The following is a 17976-nucleotide window of genomic DNA, read 5'->3' as shown; positions in this document are numbered from 1 at the left end:
GGACACACAGCCCCACATGCAGAAGAATGGATGCTTGCTAGGGCAAGGACCAGCCGCAGGCACAGGTGAGGGTGCCCTTACAGAACCACTTCTTGACTCTGCAGAGTCAGGAGGGAAGACCCATTGCATTTAGGAGAGGAAGAAGGATTTCAACACAGTCGGAGGAGCTGATAAGAGGACTGGAGCATCTCTTCTATGAAGACAGGCTGAGAGAGCTGAAGTTGTTCAGCATGAAGAAGAGAAACCACTAAAGAGATCTTACAGACCTTCCAGTACCTAAAGGGGCTATAAGAAAGCTGGAGAACTTTTTACAAGGGCATGTAGAGATAGGACAAGGGGGAGTGGTTTTAAATTTAAAGAGGGAGGGTTTAGATTAGATATCAGGAAGAAAGTCTTTACTGTGAGGATGGTCAGCACTGGAACAGGTTGTCCAGAAAAGCTGTGAATGCCCTGTCCCTGGAAGTGTTAAAGGCCATGTTGAATGGGGCTTTGTTCTCATGGAAGGTGTCCCTGCCCATGGCAGGAGGGCTGGAACTAGATGGTCTTTAAGGTCACTTCCAATCCAAACCATTCTGTGATTACATGATTTGGGAAAAAAAGTATCTTTAAATCATAAACTCTGTTCTTGCTTCTGTTTGCTGACTGGAACTTCAACCACCACAGCAGCACAGGCATTAAATAGTTAAAAAATAAATGGCATATTTAGCTATTCTCAAATTACTCTCATCTTACAAACAGTTGGTTCAAGTTTCTGAATTTTCCAGCTTTGTAGTGTCACAGTCAGAGTTTATCTTAGGTTCTCTTTAATTTGCACGTACCTGATGTACAGTTCTCTTCAACCAGGCCCGTGTGAATAAGCATCTAGTGGTGATTCATCCATTGAAGTACATAAGGCCACTCCACTCCCTCCAAAAACTCATACATTGTAAGGTAATTGCATTAATTGAGTTGAGGAAAACTAGAACCTATGAAGTAAGGATCTAAGACATTACCATATGTTCTTGAAAAAGTTAGCAGAGTTGAAAAAGAAATCCAAAGTTTGGTCCAGCTTTGCTGCACAGAATACATTTTGGTTTTGTTTGGCAAAAACTAATTAACTTCTGGCATCAATGGATATTGATATCATTTTTCACTACAGTTGATCAGTTTTACAGCTGTGAGTTGTAAATGAAACATCATCTTTGTGTCACTGAACCATTTACCATGCTCATGCCTTTCTTTAGAAGTCCTTTTCAGGAGTCCTTTCTCCTCTCTGCAGTTCATTGTGGTCACTTGTCCTTTTTCAGGTCATGCAGAGATGATGTAAAAATATGTGGGCTCTTGTCCAAGTGTGAAGAGACCTATTTAAAAGTGTTACTGAATGGTACTTAGGGAAAATAGCTCTATTTCTTTTTTTGCCACAGGGAAAGCATTGGTAGTTTTTCTGAGTATTAGTATTTAATTTGGCAGGACTCCCTTAAAAATTAGTGCATGTTATTGATCTATATTTCCCACTGCAGAATATCTGATCAAGAGAAATAATTAATATACACAGCAATTCCCTGGAGACAGCAAAGGGAGGGATATCTAGAGATTTGGGCTGATTTTGTTACTTTAACAATTTTAAGTTAACATTATTGGTAGGTTAAGGCCAAGTTTATTTCCAGTTGAACTAAAATAAAAGAAAACTTCTGATGAAAGCAAGCAAGAGTTTGAGCACAGAGTTCATAAATGAAAAATATTATTCATAAATAGAGATGAACAGATGAGAGGTAGATGAGTTTGGATGAGATTTAGGCTGGCTTTTTTATTCCTCACATAGGAGCTCAGAAGTGCCAGGCAGAATGACTGGGCAATCCAGGAGGACAATACAAGAAAGAAAAATGACTAGTAGAAATCAGAAAGAAGAGGGCCTTTTTGTAATCACAAAATTAATTTATTAATAGCACATGGGAACAAAGGCACTAGGGAATGTGAAGGAAAAAAACCCAAAACATTACATTATACCAGAGGTGCAAGCTGAGGAAATTAATAAGGGCAATACTCATGACCTGATTATGAATACATATTTGAAAAGGTGATATCAAGGAAACTTGAAGACAAAAGAGTTATTGCTTGGAATGCAAGAAAGAGTGATAGTAATCCAGTTAGAAAGACCTGAGTAGGCAAAGAAGGAGCTGAAATCACATTTAGAAGTAGCATTGTCTTTCTCCAGCTGTCAAATGGCTTGGAAGAGAATAAGTGACGGCATACAAATCAATATTTTTCTTTATTCTACCAGATAAGACAGCACAAAGAATACAAGCTTGCATCTGTTACAGATTGCCAAATATCTTTGTAGGAAAAAACCCATGTCTGCCTATAATGTGAAGTGAGAAATACCATTTCCAGGCGCTTTAATCTGAAAGACTATGCCAGAAAGCTCCTTCTGCAAATGCTAGCATTCCTTGGAAACTCTCAACCTTTGCCTTTAGTATTTAACTAAAATGGCATTGTCTACGGCATGCAGGAATTTGATGTGAGTTCAAAAGTTAGAGTATAAAAGATAAACCAACTCTTGATTTTATTTTAATGCAAGTAATCAATACTTGTTGTGAAAAACAAATATTGCAATGTAACAGGGATATGAAAGTCCTTGAATGCATCCAGAGAAGGGCATGAAAAAGCTGGTAAAAGGGCTGGAAGTCATGTCTTGTGAAGGACATTGGATTTATCTAGTTTGGATGGAAGGAGACGAAGGAGTGATTTCATTGCTCTCAGCAGCTTCCTGAAGAGAGGAAGTGGGGAGGAACATGTTGAGCTCTTCTTCCTGGTGTTTAGTGATAGGACACATGGGAATGGTTTAAAGCTGTTTAAACCAGGTGAGGTTCAGATTGGACATTAGCAAGCTTTGCTTTGCTGAGAGCGTGATAAAACACTGGAACAGGCCTCCTAAAGAGGTGGTTGGTGCCCCAAGCCTGTCAGTGTTTAGCAGTTATTTGGAAAATAGCCTTAAAAACAGGCTTTAACCTCTGGACAGTCCTGAAGTAGTCAGGGAATCGGATTGTTGTAGGTCCTTTCCAACCAAAATTATTCTATTCTATTCTATTCTATTCTATTCTATTCTATTCTATTCTATTCTATTCTGATGTTACCAGTCACTTGCCCAGCACAATCTTGTCATTAATTCATTCTTTGCTAACATATCCTTTGATAACTTGATAGTAATAAAGAGCTAAAAAGGGCTTGAGGGTTTGAGGGCAAATAATTTTTTCCCCCTTCCAACAGTTTCAGAAATCTAAAAGAAATTAACAAAGTATTTACTGGTTTTTAATCTTGGCATTGGGCTTGAGCAAAGTTATGAAACAGCTGATCCTGGAGTAGATTCATACAAACATAGGGGGTAATATAATTATAACCAATAAGCATTCATTCATAGAAAATAACTCCTGTCAAACTAGCTCAGTGTCATCTTCTGAGTTTGTACATTTCTGGTGATATAACATACATTTTTAAGGTGTCTCACATGATGCAGTATGACATTTTGATTAAGAAGCTACAATGATAAGAAAATCAGTGTCACATATAAATTACCAAATTTTGACTACTTGGCAAGATTTATGGCATAACTAGAAAAAACATTATTTGCCAGGACTTTCTGTTGAGATACTACATCTTTTGGCTTGATGCTACTTAACACTTCTTTTAATGACAGAGAAGCAATAATAGCATTGAGACTTGTTAAGCTTATAAGTGACACAAAGCTTGGGGTCAATAGTAGCTACAAGTCAGGTAGTTCTGCAGCCTGGATGAAAGTGACAATATGTGTTTCTGTACTTCAGAACTTTTTTTCAAGTTGGAAGGAGGTACTTAGGATTGAAGCCTAATGATTTTGCTTTTCCAGAATTGGACCTGCCATTCTGGGTGCTGCAGGTCTAAAGGCTATGTAATAGTTCTTGTGAATTAATAGTTATTTCAAAATATACTCCTTGTTCGAAGCTATGGCCAAAGTAACAAGCACAGGTTTTGCATATGTGCTCAGAGAAGGATTTTTTTCTAGAAGAAGAATGTTACTATATTGTTATATGTAACATATATTGTATATGTTATATTAATGCAGCTGCAGTTAAATTGAGATCTAATTCTGATGCCTGCACTTCAAGAATTATTTTGAAAATTTATGGAGTCCATGAAAGAGACAGAAGACTTATCAGAGACTGGAAATAATTCCTCTTGTCAAGAGACCATAAGTGTTTATCTTGATGGATGAAGGGTAATGGATTGCTATCCCTAAATGGCTGCATGAGGAAAACAAAACTGGCTAAAAATGCTTCAGCAGTCTAGCAAAGATGTGCTAAGGCTCAAGGTCTGAGTTGATGTTAGATGACTGCAGACTAGGTCCCAGTTAAAAATTTCACTCAGTTAAAACAGACTCGCCTGTTTTCCCCAATGAGAATAACTAGGCATTGAAAGAACTTCAAGGCTTGCAGTGCAACTCTACTGCTGAAATTTCTTCAAATAAAGATAGGACACCTTTCTAAAAGATGCTCCACTTTATCAATAACTTTGGGGTTTGCAGCCGTGCTTTCTTCAGAAGAAGCTCATACCATTCAGAAAATGTAGCCAGGTAATCAGTGTGGTCTCCTTCAGAACACAGCATGGCCAGCAGGGAAGGGCTTCCAACAGTGAGATACTGTTTAAAGCTATCCACAAGAGCATGTTAGGGACAGTTGAGGTGGAGTAGATGTCAGGACAGATAGAAAGAAACAGGCTACTCCATTCCATGATTATATAAAAGCTGTCACAGTTGCAATGACTGTGAATAAGGCCAAACTCATGAACATTTTTCTTAAGTAAAAAGATTATCAAGTGAAGCAAAATGGGTTTTTGTCCAGGGTTTTTCATTATTTAATGCGTAAAAAGAAATTCTGAGGAGGAAAAAGATAACGTTTTATTTGAAAATATTTTAATGGGATTTTTTGATGGCTAATTAAAAATTATTTCAACTGGTTTGGGAATTACAAACCCACCAAATCCAGTCCTATGGGACTGTGTAACAAACTGCAATACAAATGGGCCTCCTCCCACAAACAGGTCCTGGGAGTAAGAATTTTAATACTAGAAATGAATGAAAAGTGATTGGCATTGACAGATGTCATGAAACTGGGGGTTCTCAGTGCTTTTGAAGAGCAAAGTGAAAGTGAGAGTCCTTAATGTTGTGTATCCTCAGATGTGCTACAGTATTTGATGCTCTGTGGAATGTGAAAAAATATTCTGTTCAAAAAGAATTGCACAGCTCATCAATAAACCCTCTCAGGAAAAGATTCCTACATAAAAGACATTCATTTTCACTCTGATCCTTCATCTACTTTCACTGACATTGGCAGCTATGGTAATTTATTGTTGTTTTTACTTCATCTGCTATTGTTCACCTCTATTCTTCAAACACAAAAGAAAACCTATGTATGGAAAATAGCAAGACTTCTTAGGAATAGTGAGTAATGGATCATGCCATGCTGTGCTGTATTTGTATATTGATTTTCTCTCAGATTGATACATTAATTTAAATAGAGATTATGTGTGTAACTTTTCTACTGATAAGGCAAAAATTGAAGTGGAGTAGTAATCATGGATCAAAGTCCACTTATGATATTATACATTTTTATTCTCATTATGGGGCTGGAATGAAACTGCATTTTTTGAAATATTTTACAGTATTACTTATACCTTACAACAGCCAAATTAAAATTCGTTTGTTTTCAGTGGTTCCATGTTTCAAAGAATAGATGAAATGATACTTCATGTTGCAAAATGAAAATGTCATTATGTCTAAAGTTAATAGGCCTGAACATCCTGAGAGCAATTCTGGAGCTCATAATACCTCATAGATGAATAACATGCTACAGCTTCACATGGCTTAGTGGGAGGAGAACTTTATATACAGTAGTTATGACTGCAAAAACAGAATAGCTGTATTTGGCAGGACAGCTCATATAATATATAAACATGTAAATTTTATTTGTGCAAATAAAAGAGTCTTGATAATGCCACCAAATGTTAAAATAGTAGTATTTTTTTTTCAAACTTTCTGTTGTTTTAATTTATTCTGGAGGTCAATTGTGTTCATGAAACTTGATTCATCTCCTGAGTACATTCAAAGTATCCCAGACACTTAACAGAAAAAATGGGATGCGGAGAGTGAAATGATTGCAGTGGAATCAAAAGCAACTGTCTTTGAAACTGGCAGTTTCAACTGTCAATGGCACATCAAGAATTGTTTAGGGCACAAGAAATACTGGACAAGTGGTTTAAAATTACTCTGGTACACAATTAATTGTCTTAAGAAATTGGGTCTTTTGCTTATTTAATTTCAGTTCTTCATGAAAAGTTCCAGTATACAACATATGTATCCCAATGATTCTGGGGGGAAAACAATCAATATAAAGAAGTTAGCACTTTGAACAAATTCAGTTATTTTCCAGATTCAATAATAAATGCCAAAATCAGGATGTAATTACTTTATGTGCTGAAAATTTAGTTATTAACTTTTAAAAACAGGCTTTTAAAGTTCATTTAACAAAACTGTCACTTTACAAAACTATTCTAAAAGTGCTGTTTGCATCAAAGAAAATGAAAGTTCAGGAAGGAAGAACAAACAGAAAAAATTAAATTATTTTATGGCGATAAAAATTTGATAGCCTCAAGTAAAAACATGTTTCTTGTTATTATAGTCTTGATGTTACACAAGGCAATAAACCCAACATAATATCTTGTGGTTCTGCCAGGTTAGGAAAACATCTTGGTCTACATTGACTTTAAAATTCTTTTTCCTTGAGACAACCTGGAATCTGGTCTTTGTTTTTCACATTCTAATCTAACAATATTTGATTTTTATTATGCATGCTAATACATATATGTATACTTATAATTGAACATGATTTCTACAGTCACAAACAGTGTTATTAAGGTTAGTTGGTATCTTGAGGGTTTTTTTCCCACTGTGCATTGATACAGTAATTTGTCTATGATAATGGGAAACTTTAGCAATGGTTTGGCATCACGGTATGAATATATTTCTGAAAAATTTGCTTTTCAAATGTAAGAGCTGAAAGCCAAATCTAGGCTACACTGCTCTAGTACATGTACACACACACACACACAGACACACACGGAGACACATTATTATGATGGCAAAGGCAATTATGAACTCAAAACCAGAGATCTTTGAGACAAAGAAAGCTTTTTTGATCTAGAGCCTAAGATCCTTGCCTATGACTAGACATCTAGTCACATTGCTGCTATGGCAATACGTGTAAAAACAACACCTCTGAAGCCCAGTACACATTTTTTGTGAGATTAGACGTGCAGCTTAAGCAGAAATGCATTAGTGTAGCAGTGCCTGTTCCCACTCCAAGAACACTTACTTGAGATAAGGTGTAAATGTCTTTCTCTGCAGTACACAAGCTCCCATCCAAGCACAATATCCAGGTGTCAATGTGGAATAACTAAATGCCAAAGCAGCATAGGGGAATCTAAGACTAACTCTTAAGTGATGGCATGGCCTTGATCATTTTACTCTTCCTTTTGTCTTGGAAGCATTTGTTTTAGCCTATTGTGGAGGAAAAGTTTTTCCCACCAATGAAAACTCTTTGCTGACTGACCCATTTTGGAGGAGTCAGTGCAAGCCTGCAATAAGTCTTCAGCATTTCTTCATTATTTATAATGATGCTGAAGAAGAAAAAGGTATTTTTAACGATGCTTTCATGAGTCTCATTTGTCCTACAGTTTTCTTCAAAAGAACTGCAAAATCCTGTTTTCACCCATGTCTGTTTTGTTTTAATGATAGCTGATTTTGGATGCATAACCACCTATGAGTACATTAGGCTCTTTGTTCTACCATTTTTTAGAATTTTTGGATCTTCCAAAGTTGAAACTTGCTCCATACCTGGCTGGAGATGAAGTTATGTTAGGATGGGATAACAGCTCTGAAGACAGAGTGGCTGATGAAGTATTAATTGTAGGCAGTGTAATTGAAGTAATCACAATCCATCTTTCTTTTCTTAGTAGTTCTAGTAAGATGATAGCTTGATCCTCCACAAGGCGTATCTGTGAGGTGGGATGAAGGCCTGGCATGTGAAAAGAGCTAGCTCACATGACTCTTCTATCTGATTTTGAATCACAGAGTCATAGAATAACAGAATGGCTTGTTGCAAGAGACGTTAAAGATCTTCTCGTTCCAACCCCATGCCAAGGGCAGAGATGCCTTGCACCAGACCAGGTTGATCAGAGCTCCATCCAACCTGGCCTTGAACTCTTCAAGGGACAGGGCACCCACAGCTTCACTGGGCAACGTGCTTCAGTGCCTCACCACCTTCACAGTAAAGAATTTTTCCTAATGTTGAATCTAATAGTGCTTTCTTTCATTTTGAATCCATTCCCACTTGTTCTGTCATTGCATGCTCTTGAAAAGAGTCTCTGTTTTTCTTCAGATAGGCTCCCTTCAGATATTGGAAGGGTGCAGTTAGGTCTTCTGAAGCCTTTTTTTTTCCAGGCTGAACTATCCTCATTACCTAAATTAGGCAGGGTTGGGTTTTGTAACACTGCCTGTGTTTCTGCCTGACTTTGAACTGAGATATTCTTTTCAGCCAGTGCAGAATCTGGAGCAATGTCTTGAACCTGAAAGTTGCACATTTCCAGTTGGCACCAGCACTGACACAATAGTTTTTCTTCCAATTCTACATGCATCTCTTCCAACTAACCTCTCTGGTGAACATTTTGCAGAAACTTCTGTACATACTGATTAGAAAACTTTAAACTTACTAAGGAAGAAGAGAAACCTAGCCCAGGAAATTTAAAATGGAGCTTTGGGAAGCAAAGATCAGAAAACAGGTTCAGGGTGACATGAATAGTTAATGACAAGATTAAATAAGATCTTCTCTTGGCTTCCAAAGGAAAAAATAAAATGTAAAAAAGCACTGAAGATTGGAAAGTTAGTTTGCTTGCTATTAAGTAAATTTGATTTATTAAGATAATGAGGAAGATGATTCAGTCTCTGTGGTCTTGCTGATCAACAAAGTAATACTTATGGCGCACAGTGTGACCCCTCATTTTAATGACTGGGCTTTTATTCTGAAATCAAACTCTTGCAGTAACATGGATAAACTCTGACACTCGTCATTATTCTGCAGTTCTAGTGATGGACAATAGACCCATAACCTTCATTCACATGCTGAATCTGCTTTGTGTATGCATTGTACCTTCATATATCAGTCTTTGTAAAGTTAATAATTTTATCTATGTTCTAAGTTAATTTTCAACCTCAGAGTATAATGGAAGGATGAATGAAAATGTGACATAAGATGGTATAGTATAGTTTGAGTAAACAAATTATTTACAGTATATAATTTTGTATACTTTTAAATTTATTTTTAATAAAATAACCAGTTGCATTCTGCTTAAACATTTTACCTCCAAGGGGGCCATTCTTGGTGCAACATAGGCAAATTTCTAGCAATTCAGGTCAACAGACCCTTAGTCTTCAAAAGTCAAAAACAATTTGCTATAGTTTAATACTGTTCATTAAAATCCACAGCAGTTATTACATGGGAAATCATTATTGTTCTAAACAGTGTCCTACTTTCAAACTAGAAACTTAGGCTAATATAAGTCCTATGGGTAACAGCCAGCAGTCATCTTGGTTTCATGGGAAGCGTTGCTACACTATTTCAATTACTCCAGATTTGTTGCCTAAAGGTGCGCATTTTGCTCCCTTTATAGAAAACTGATCACACTCTATTTTGCCTCGAGATAGCTCTCAATATTTCAGTGAATTGATAGTTGATCATTTTGTTCAAAGTTTGCCTTCCTGGGAATGTTTTTTAAGTCGTTAAAAGGTAGAATTCCTCTCTGAGTTTAAAAATGAAGTTTATTGGTACTAGGTATTCCAGTGGTCCTTTGCTAGGCAACCACTGTGATTACTTTCAAACCAAGTGTACTGGTTCAGTGACATGCAGTTTGGAAGGAGATTTTTCCCATCTTTCCTGCACTGCAGAACTGTCATGCAATGACCCCAGCTGCCCTTCTAGCAGTGGCAATGGCAGGTGGAGCTCTGAAGGCTTCCAAAGGTACAAGGAGGCACTGAGCATGGCTTTTGAAAGTTTTTCCCTCCTCTGGGTTGTGCATGACTGCAGGATGTACAGAATGAATTGTATCCCAGAAAAAAGGAGTCTTTCAGAAGAGAGGAGAGTTTCTTTGCACAGGTTATCTTGTGTGTATACAGAAAAAAATATATGTGCCATGGCTACTTTCCTTTAATGTGCATGCAATGCTTTCAGATACATAGAGAATATTTACTTCTGGAAGGAATAATGAGTAATAAATTCATCCCCATCATCGGCAGCAGCAGCAGCTGCATGCAGTTTGAAGTAGTGCAATAGGGAAAGTAGCCACAGCACATACTCTGTATGTAATGTGGCTCTTGAATGTAATGAGAGAATCCAGTAATCTCAATAGAAGTTTACTTGGCTGAGGATAGAAATGAAGTGGTAATTTAGCTGAACATTTTAATTTACCATAGCTATTAAAGAAATTCGTTCAGTATAGGTTGTGCAGAAGCATGCTTGCCTCTGAGAGCAACACTGGTGCTTTCAGCTGGGGGAAGGAAGGAAGGAAGTGGCGGAAGGAAGGAAGGAAGGAAGGAAGGAAGGAAGGAAGGAAGGAAGGAAGGAAGGAAGGAAGGAAGGAAGGAAGGAAGGAAGGAAGGAAGGAAGGAAGGAAGGAAGGAAGGAAGGAAGGAAGGAAGGAAGGAAAGAAAACAGGAAGAAGCAGCATGGTTGTGTGTATGCTAAAGGATGAAGACATCAATTTTGACTGGGAAAAGGAGGGGAAAAAAAGTCTATTTTAAAATAGCCTTTAAAATATCAAGAAGATTATTATATTTAAATAAAATAACTTTGGCATCCTCACAGGAGTAGCCCAGTTTAGCTCTCACTATGGAATCAAGGGGTGTGGTCAACTCTTTGTGTAATCTGCAAGTGTCTGCAATGCTTTTTGTCCACATCTCAGCCCTACACTCTTGTTTTTTAATCACAGGAGAGAAATGGAAATGTTTTGAATACATTCACCTTCTAAAATGTGCCTCTAAAGCAGATAAGACAAACCATATACTGAAAGTACCAATTTCTTTTCATTAAGTGTAGAAAGGAGGCCACAGTGTGCAGGTTATCTTCAGAATTTTCCTTCTAGATGTCTGAAATCACAGGAAATTAATCCTGCCTGAAAGACACTAAGTCAGTTAATGACTAATTGTGATGATGGACTCTCTACATCATTTAATGTGTCATAATTTTCTCCCACTCTCATGTTTATCAGGTTTTTTTTTTTCATCAAAGGCCTTGGCAGCAGAGACTCTTTATTACTTTCCCAGTATCTTACAGGGCATTATCTACTCCTGCTCCTGATGGCTGGGCTGGCTATCTACTGAGAGGAGCAGTGACCTGTGTGGGTACTGGAATTGTGTGTATCATATATTGTTATACACAAAGGAAGTGTGCAGATTGTGTTTGACTTTATACCATTCTCAGGCAGCTTATCCCTAAACACACAGTTCTAGATGCAGGAACTAAGTAAAGGAAATGGAAAGGCTTGACACATTTCCCATAGAGTCTTTGATCTCATTTTTTTGCTCATTCTTCTACCTTGGTAGACAATGTTTGACTCATTAACATTTCTTCCATGCTTTTCAGTTTGTTCATGTCAGTAGAAGCACTGGTTTACATTCCACCTGACTCTTTATACCTGTTTCTATGAAATTATTTCATTTCTGTGGTGTAAGTCTTTCTTCAGTGAGGCAAATCAGCCAAAAAGTAAGCCAGCAGAACCTGTGGTTACTAACCCCCATCAATTCCCTGGTGCCATTTCCTGCACAGAGAAGACTGCTGGGGATTAGTGGAATGACAATAACCCTTAGCCCCAAGGCTCACAATGTCATGATGCACTGCAATACCTCCTAGTTGTAACCAGAGTGAGCCCTTTAAAGACAGCTTCTGAAATTACTTTCCAGTTTCTTGGGGTCACACAGTTTTCACTGGCAAAATTCTTGTGAAATGTTTGCTTTCCTCTAACAGAGGCATTATGAAAACATTCACAGGCTTGTCAATCTCTTCCAAATATATCTATCTCAAATGGATGTACTTTAAATGTAGGAACTTTTCCTTTTCAACATTCCCAAATTCCCACCATCAGATTTTTATTTACCTTTAAGTTTCTAACTTACAGCAATTCATTGATTTTACAGTGACTTCAGAGATGCTTTGGATTAAAGTTAGTCTTACTGAGTTAATTTATGTTTTATATAATATTTAGCTGTAGTCAAATTATCCACTGTAGGAAATGCATTTGTTTTTATGCCCTCTGTTACTAGATGATTAAGCTTTAATTTGCTTCAACTAATAAACCCATTGTGCTTCTGCTTGGGCGAGTTGTATGTACATTCCTCGGGGGATTAATCTTTATATACTTCCAATTTCTTCATTCTTCTGATGGTTTGCTGTAAGAAGACAGAGTTACTTAACTATTGCAAATGATGCCTTCTACAAATATCATACTCTAGAAAGTTAAGGTTTGTAACAGGAAGCATAAAATTTATTAGGCCAAATCTGATGAAGTCAGACAAAACTGCACAGAAATTCTCTGGCATGTAAACTCTCCTTTACATCTGAAATGGAAGCAACTTTCTTCAAGTGAAGTACAGAAATCAGTCCCAGTTCAGTTTTATTACTGTTATTCACCATGAATGTCTGAGAAAGTGAACATCTCTGAGGCTGAGACAGCTGTTAGTAGGGCAGAGGTGATAAGGTCAGTAGACTCTACTGAGGTGAGAGGAGAGACACATTCTTATCCCCTGTAGAATCACAAGGATTAGCAGGATACAGTGAAAAAAATAATGTAATGTGAGATAAACTAATCTTCTTACTAATTTCTTGAATGCATGATTTTTACTATACAACAAAATAATAAACCATGTGTTCAGACTGACCTTCTGAAAATACCACAGATGGCCACAACTGTTTTGAAATGCCAGCATTGAGTTCTAATGTCTATTTATGACTTCTTCTGTAAAGGAATACTCATGTTACATTTGTCAAAAAGACCCTATTTTCAGATTCATATCTCAAAAGAAGATAACAGAAGTCACTCAAACCTGAAATCAGGGCACAGAAGACAGAGCCTGCAGAAAGGAGGATTTTGTGTGTAGTGATTGCAGAATATGGAGAATGACAGTAACTTCACATTCATGGCCATGAAGATATCCAGAAATACCATGTCTGGAAATTCAAAATGCCTTCAAAACTTTACTCATCCAGAATAATTGCAGAGAAGCTCTCCCTGTCAAATACATAATTTCCATAGGGACCTAAAACTTAATGATATTAGAATGGCAAGGTTTACTTAAATTTCACATGAGAATTACTGTGCAGATGCTGTTGAAACTCTAAAAGATATTTCATATGCAGTTTTAATGAAAGTTAAAATATTAGCAGGTCAGTGAACAACTATCTGTTTCCCATTACAATGTGAATTTCCTTTTTGTGCTATTGTTGCAGGTGATTATGTAGTCATGACTATATACTTCGACTTAAGTAGAAGAATGGGATACTTCACTATACAAACATACATTCCCTGTATATTAACAGTTGTTCTTTCCTGGGTATCCTTTTGGATCAAAAAAGATGCCACACCAGCAAGAACAGCATTAGGTAAGTTATTAATAATTCCCTTTTCTGATGTTCCTACACTACTATTTGAAAATGTCAGCTTCCTTTCAAAGAGACCACTGGGTATACCCTTTGGATTATTACTACTATGTCTTGCAGAACCAGGTGTACTTATTACTGAGACCACTGGGTTTTTTTCCTGTAACGGGGTAATTAAAAGTAAACTACTCTGACCCTTTGGATGACACTGCCACCTATTTTGCATAAAACTCTTGAATTAATGTCTGTCTCCTTGTTCTCACCAGGATATTTTAGTGACATTTTTGAAGACTTAATTAATTGCACTGCTGGCTTCCTTCCCTTGTGTAACTCTCCCCCACTGGCAATTATGTCTTATGTATACAGAAAACTGTGGGATATAATAGTATTAACTCATGCAAAGTGTTTTAGCTTGCATGCTTGAAGTTAAGCTTCACACTGGGTGTATTGATATTTTTCATAGATTGTGAATATTTATGCTTGGTTTAGGTTTTCCAGAAACTCATTTTTGTTGGGACCAGCATGTGCATTTTGGCAATGTGCTTTAGTGTGCACTTAGAAATGTTGACTTAGACTTAGAAATTTTTTCTATCATCTGTAGGAAGACGTGCAGGTTTTGACAGCATCAAGGGTATAGGGGTATGTAACAGCCAATTATATGTAAATATCAGAACCAAAGGAGAAAGATTTCCTTAGTTCAGATTGTGATTGCCAGGTCTGCCAATATGAGCTGATTCAGAAACCTACCAGTCTAGGAAAAAAGAGGACCCCATGTCAAAGTTTGCATGTTTGTTTTCAGCCATTCCCAGCAATTCGTTGCATCCTCCTGCTGGAGTTTGTTATTATGTAGGTCCATTTTTCTGAGGTTATTTTACAGGAAAGGAATATTCAGTCCTCATTCCCTCCATGTGAGTGCCAAAGGGCCTGTACACTGCAGCTCCAGCAGCAGGATTGATTCACAGTTATTCTGTTATCCAGTAACACCTCCAGAACAGCAAAAAGACCATACACAGGTGAGGACAGAGCAGCTTACAACTGCCTGTTCCTTGCCTCTGACAGCCAGAAAATTGAGCAATAGGTCTTAAGTATAACCCTCTGCTGAACTCTTAAACTGAACTCTTTTCTTCTTGAATTAGGTGACTCACGGGAGATAAGGAAAGACTGACTGCTCTCCATCTTTTTTTAGAAGGGAATTTCCCATGCATGGGGAGAGTGACTTAGCATCCAGTTGGGTTATCCTTCTTAATGCAGAAATAAAAAGAGACAAACGACATCCAACACTTTGCATTATTTATTTGCCATAGGCATTTTTCATATGCTGTATCTAAGGGTGGTTCCCCACACCACACTGCTCATTTTTCCAAATAACTAGACACAGAAGTATTTTACATCACTAAGCACTAATGTGTGACTCTCCACCTCACCCCTCAGCCAGTAGGAAGTTCAGAGAAAAAATGTATTCAGATACTGAAGTCATGAATTTGGAGTAAGAACATAAAAATGAATTTTTCCAAGCTTCTAGTCTATGGATGTTGTGACTCACTCCTAAAACTATGACTGAGAATTTAATTTCATAGTCTAAAATATGACTTTTCTAAAAGTAAAGCCAAGCCATGGGTCACTTCTTTTGTGCACAGAATCCAGTTGCTCCCAAATTGATAATGGCCTGTTGACTCCTGGGATGCAGTAAGCAGATGCTCCCATTGTGCTATAGACCTGCATGCATAATGCAACTTATAAATCTGTCTGAGCAGCAGCACTCATCCACATCTAGACAGTGGCACATGGTTAAATTGTGAGTGATGCAGCCAAAGGCAAGCTGCTATAATTGTCCTACTAATTAGTTGAAATTAGTTGTAGAGACTCTGTGTAACAAACCTTCTCCAAGTATAGCTGCATTAATGTAAAGGAATAGCACCAGGGAAATATTTATCTCTCTGAAATTATTGAATAATTTCCAAAGTTATTGGCAACTACTCACAGTTACATGAAGGACAGATTTTATTCCTTTCTGAATAATGCTAGCTAATACATTTCCATGCTGGGAGAAAAAATATCTTGGGTTTGGGACCATAAGTATTCTTTCAGCAGTAATGTCCAGAGACATTAAAGCGTTCTTTAAAAACTTGGTTTTTTAATCCCCTTTTTACATGCACTTTGGGGTACTAAGGCCCAGACTGGCAACAAGATTAACTCCAGGCCACTTAAAGAGTAGTGAGAAAATGGAAGTAAAATTTTAGTGCTGGATGAGAACTGTGGTTTTTGATCCTGAGCTATTCTCCTCTTCATTCAAAGAGAAAAAAATGTCTCTGCAGCTTCTGCTTGTATCTAGTAATCAAAATTATCTCCAAATGTTCTAAGTCAAGAGGCAACTTTTCCCTGAAGAAAAGTTATGATCTGAGAAAGAACAGGTTATTTTCTGTGAAGGTGAAGGGAATTAAGTTAAACTGAAGCTTTCGTTCAGTTTCCCTGTACTTTTCAAAATGGGTATAATATGTAATAGGACCAGGCAGTTACTACAGAGCAAGAACAAACTGCAGTTTAAAAAGATACTGTGGTATCATATTTAATAGGCATCATATAGTTATCATATTTAATAAAAATACCTATCATAATATGATAGGTATCATATTTAATTAAAAATGAACATTGCTTTCCTTGCCATTTCATCTTTACCTCATTCACTAGAAAACCAAAAATGTACTCAAAACAGGGCTAAACCAGAAAGATGGAGGACTAACAGTATGGACAAGTGATAGCATGCATGAAAGCAGAAGACATTTCTTTTAGTGTCCCACCAACATAACCTCAAGAAAATAAAAAATTAGCCTTGCTGACCAAAGAGTTTCTAACACTGAAACTCCTGCCACCTCACTTTGCATATGCCTGTCCAGTAAGCAGATTTCAAGCAGTAATAATTTTAAATAACTGTTTAGACCAGTGATCTAAAAGTTAGAGTGTTTTCATGCATATGTAGATCTGCATAATTTGATCTTCCAGTCAGTCCTTTTTGTTATATAAAATAGCATCTTTGATATGGGATTTACTGAGAGAATATAACATCCCAAAATGGTATTTACACAGAGACTTGTAAGCTTACACATACAATTTCTACCTGAAAATTTTGAAGTCAGGTTACCTCAGAGCTGTCCTTAGCTGATACTAAAATTCTGTTAAAATAGATAGTTCATGAGCCCTGTGAATTTCAATAACAGATGCAAAGCTCACTTTGCCATACGGGACTCCAAAAAGTGAGAGACTTCACAATTTCATCTGGCAAGACATATGCATTTGAAACCACTCAACAATCCGAATTTCCTTAGCATGAGAGATGAAAGGAACTAAGGGTATAGAAACTAGATATTATATTTGGAAATAATGGTGCTGAATTTTACTCATACATACATTCATATATGTATATATATTCTGATTTGTAAATGTACAGAAATACAAAGCTGTATCATCTGGTGCACCTTCTTTCTCTTTCCTCTCTGTATGTATCCCCATAAACTCATTTTAACATTTTAAAATTTGTGCCTCTTTGCTAGATGTAATATTGATACGCTAGTTAGAATTTTCATCATTTCAAAAACGCAGTGCTTGTTTAGAATGTGAGCAAGAATCCAGTTGCAAGCATGATCTGAGCTGCTGTTTCACATTCAGGCTTAAGGCATGGAGTAGGATACAGGTGAGTTGAGGACTTGTATACTGAAGCTAATTAACTTTTTTTAGCATTTTAATAAAACTGGTCCTATCACATGATGAGTGGGAAACAAAAACTTACATTTGAGTCCAGTTAAACAGGACACTGTGTATTGTACTGGAAGAACTCTATAGGTTTTGAGGAATTTTTAAAAGATAAGAAAATGTCTGAAAGCATGTACATGTGGCTCTGAAAAGGACACTTTTGTGTCACAAATCTAAATGTGGATTAGGAAGTGTTGAAGAACTTTATTTTATATTGTAGGGTATGTCATGGTCTGGATGTGGTTATTTTGAAATAAGTGACTCCCAAGGCCTGGGTCAAACCCATACAGAAAGGGATTGACCTACAGTTAGTAGAGGTCAAATCAAAGCCAGCCAGTTCACACCTTCTGCACTTGGGAACCTCTGCAGTTGGCTACAGTGATAAATGGCTAAACATGGTCTTTGCAGCTTTTTTAAAGCATCATCTGGGTACAGAACTGATGTTGAGAGGTCTGGAGAGGTTGCTGGATCATGCCAACCCTATTTGCTTATACTGGGAGGTGGCACAGACTTCAGA

At 37.1% G+C, this 17976-nt stretch overlaps 1 protein-coding gene across 1 annotated transcript in view; it reads left to right on the top strand.

Annotated features, from left to right (window-relative positions):
- GABRG3 (gamma-aminobutyric acid type A receptor subunit gamma3) overlaps positions 1-17976 on the top strand; it is a 300729-nt gene that overhangs the window by 267269 nt on the left and 15484 nt on the right. The window contains exon 7 of the mRNA XM_059839444.1: positions 13563-13715. Within this exon, the coding sequence (XP_059695427.1) occupies positions 13563-13715 (153 nt within the window). The remainder of the gene's footprint in view (positions 1-13562; positions 13716-17976) is intronic.

This window comes from Haemorhous mexicanus, chromosome 2, assembly GCF_027477595.1.
Source record: "Haemorhous mexicanus isolate bHaeMex1 chromosome 2, bHaeMex1.pri, whole genome shotgun sequence".
In the NCBI taxonomy this organism is placed as follows: Eukaryota; Metazoa; Chordata; class Aves; order Passeriformes; family Fringillidae; genus Haemorhous; species Haemorhous mexicanus.
Note: the sequence above shows the minus strand (reverse complement) of the source record. Positions and strands in the feature narration are given on the sequence as shown.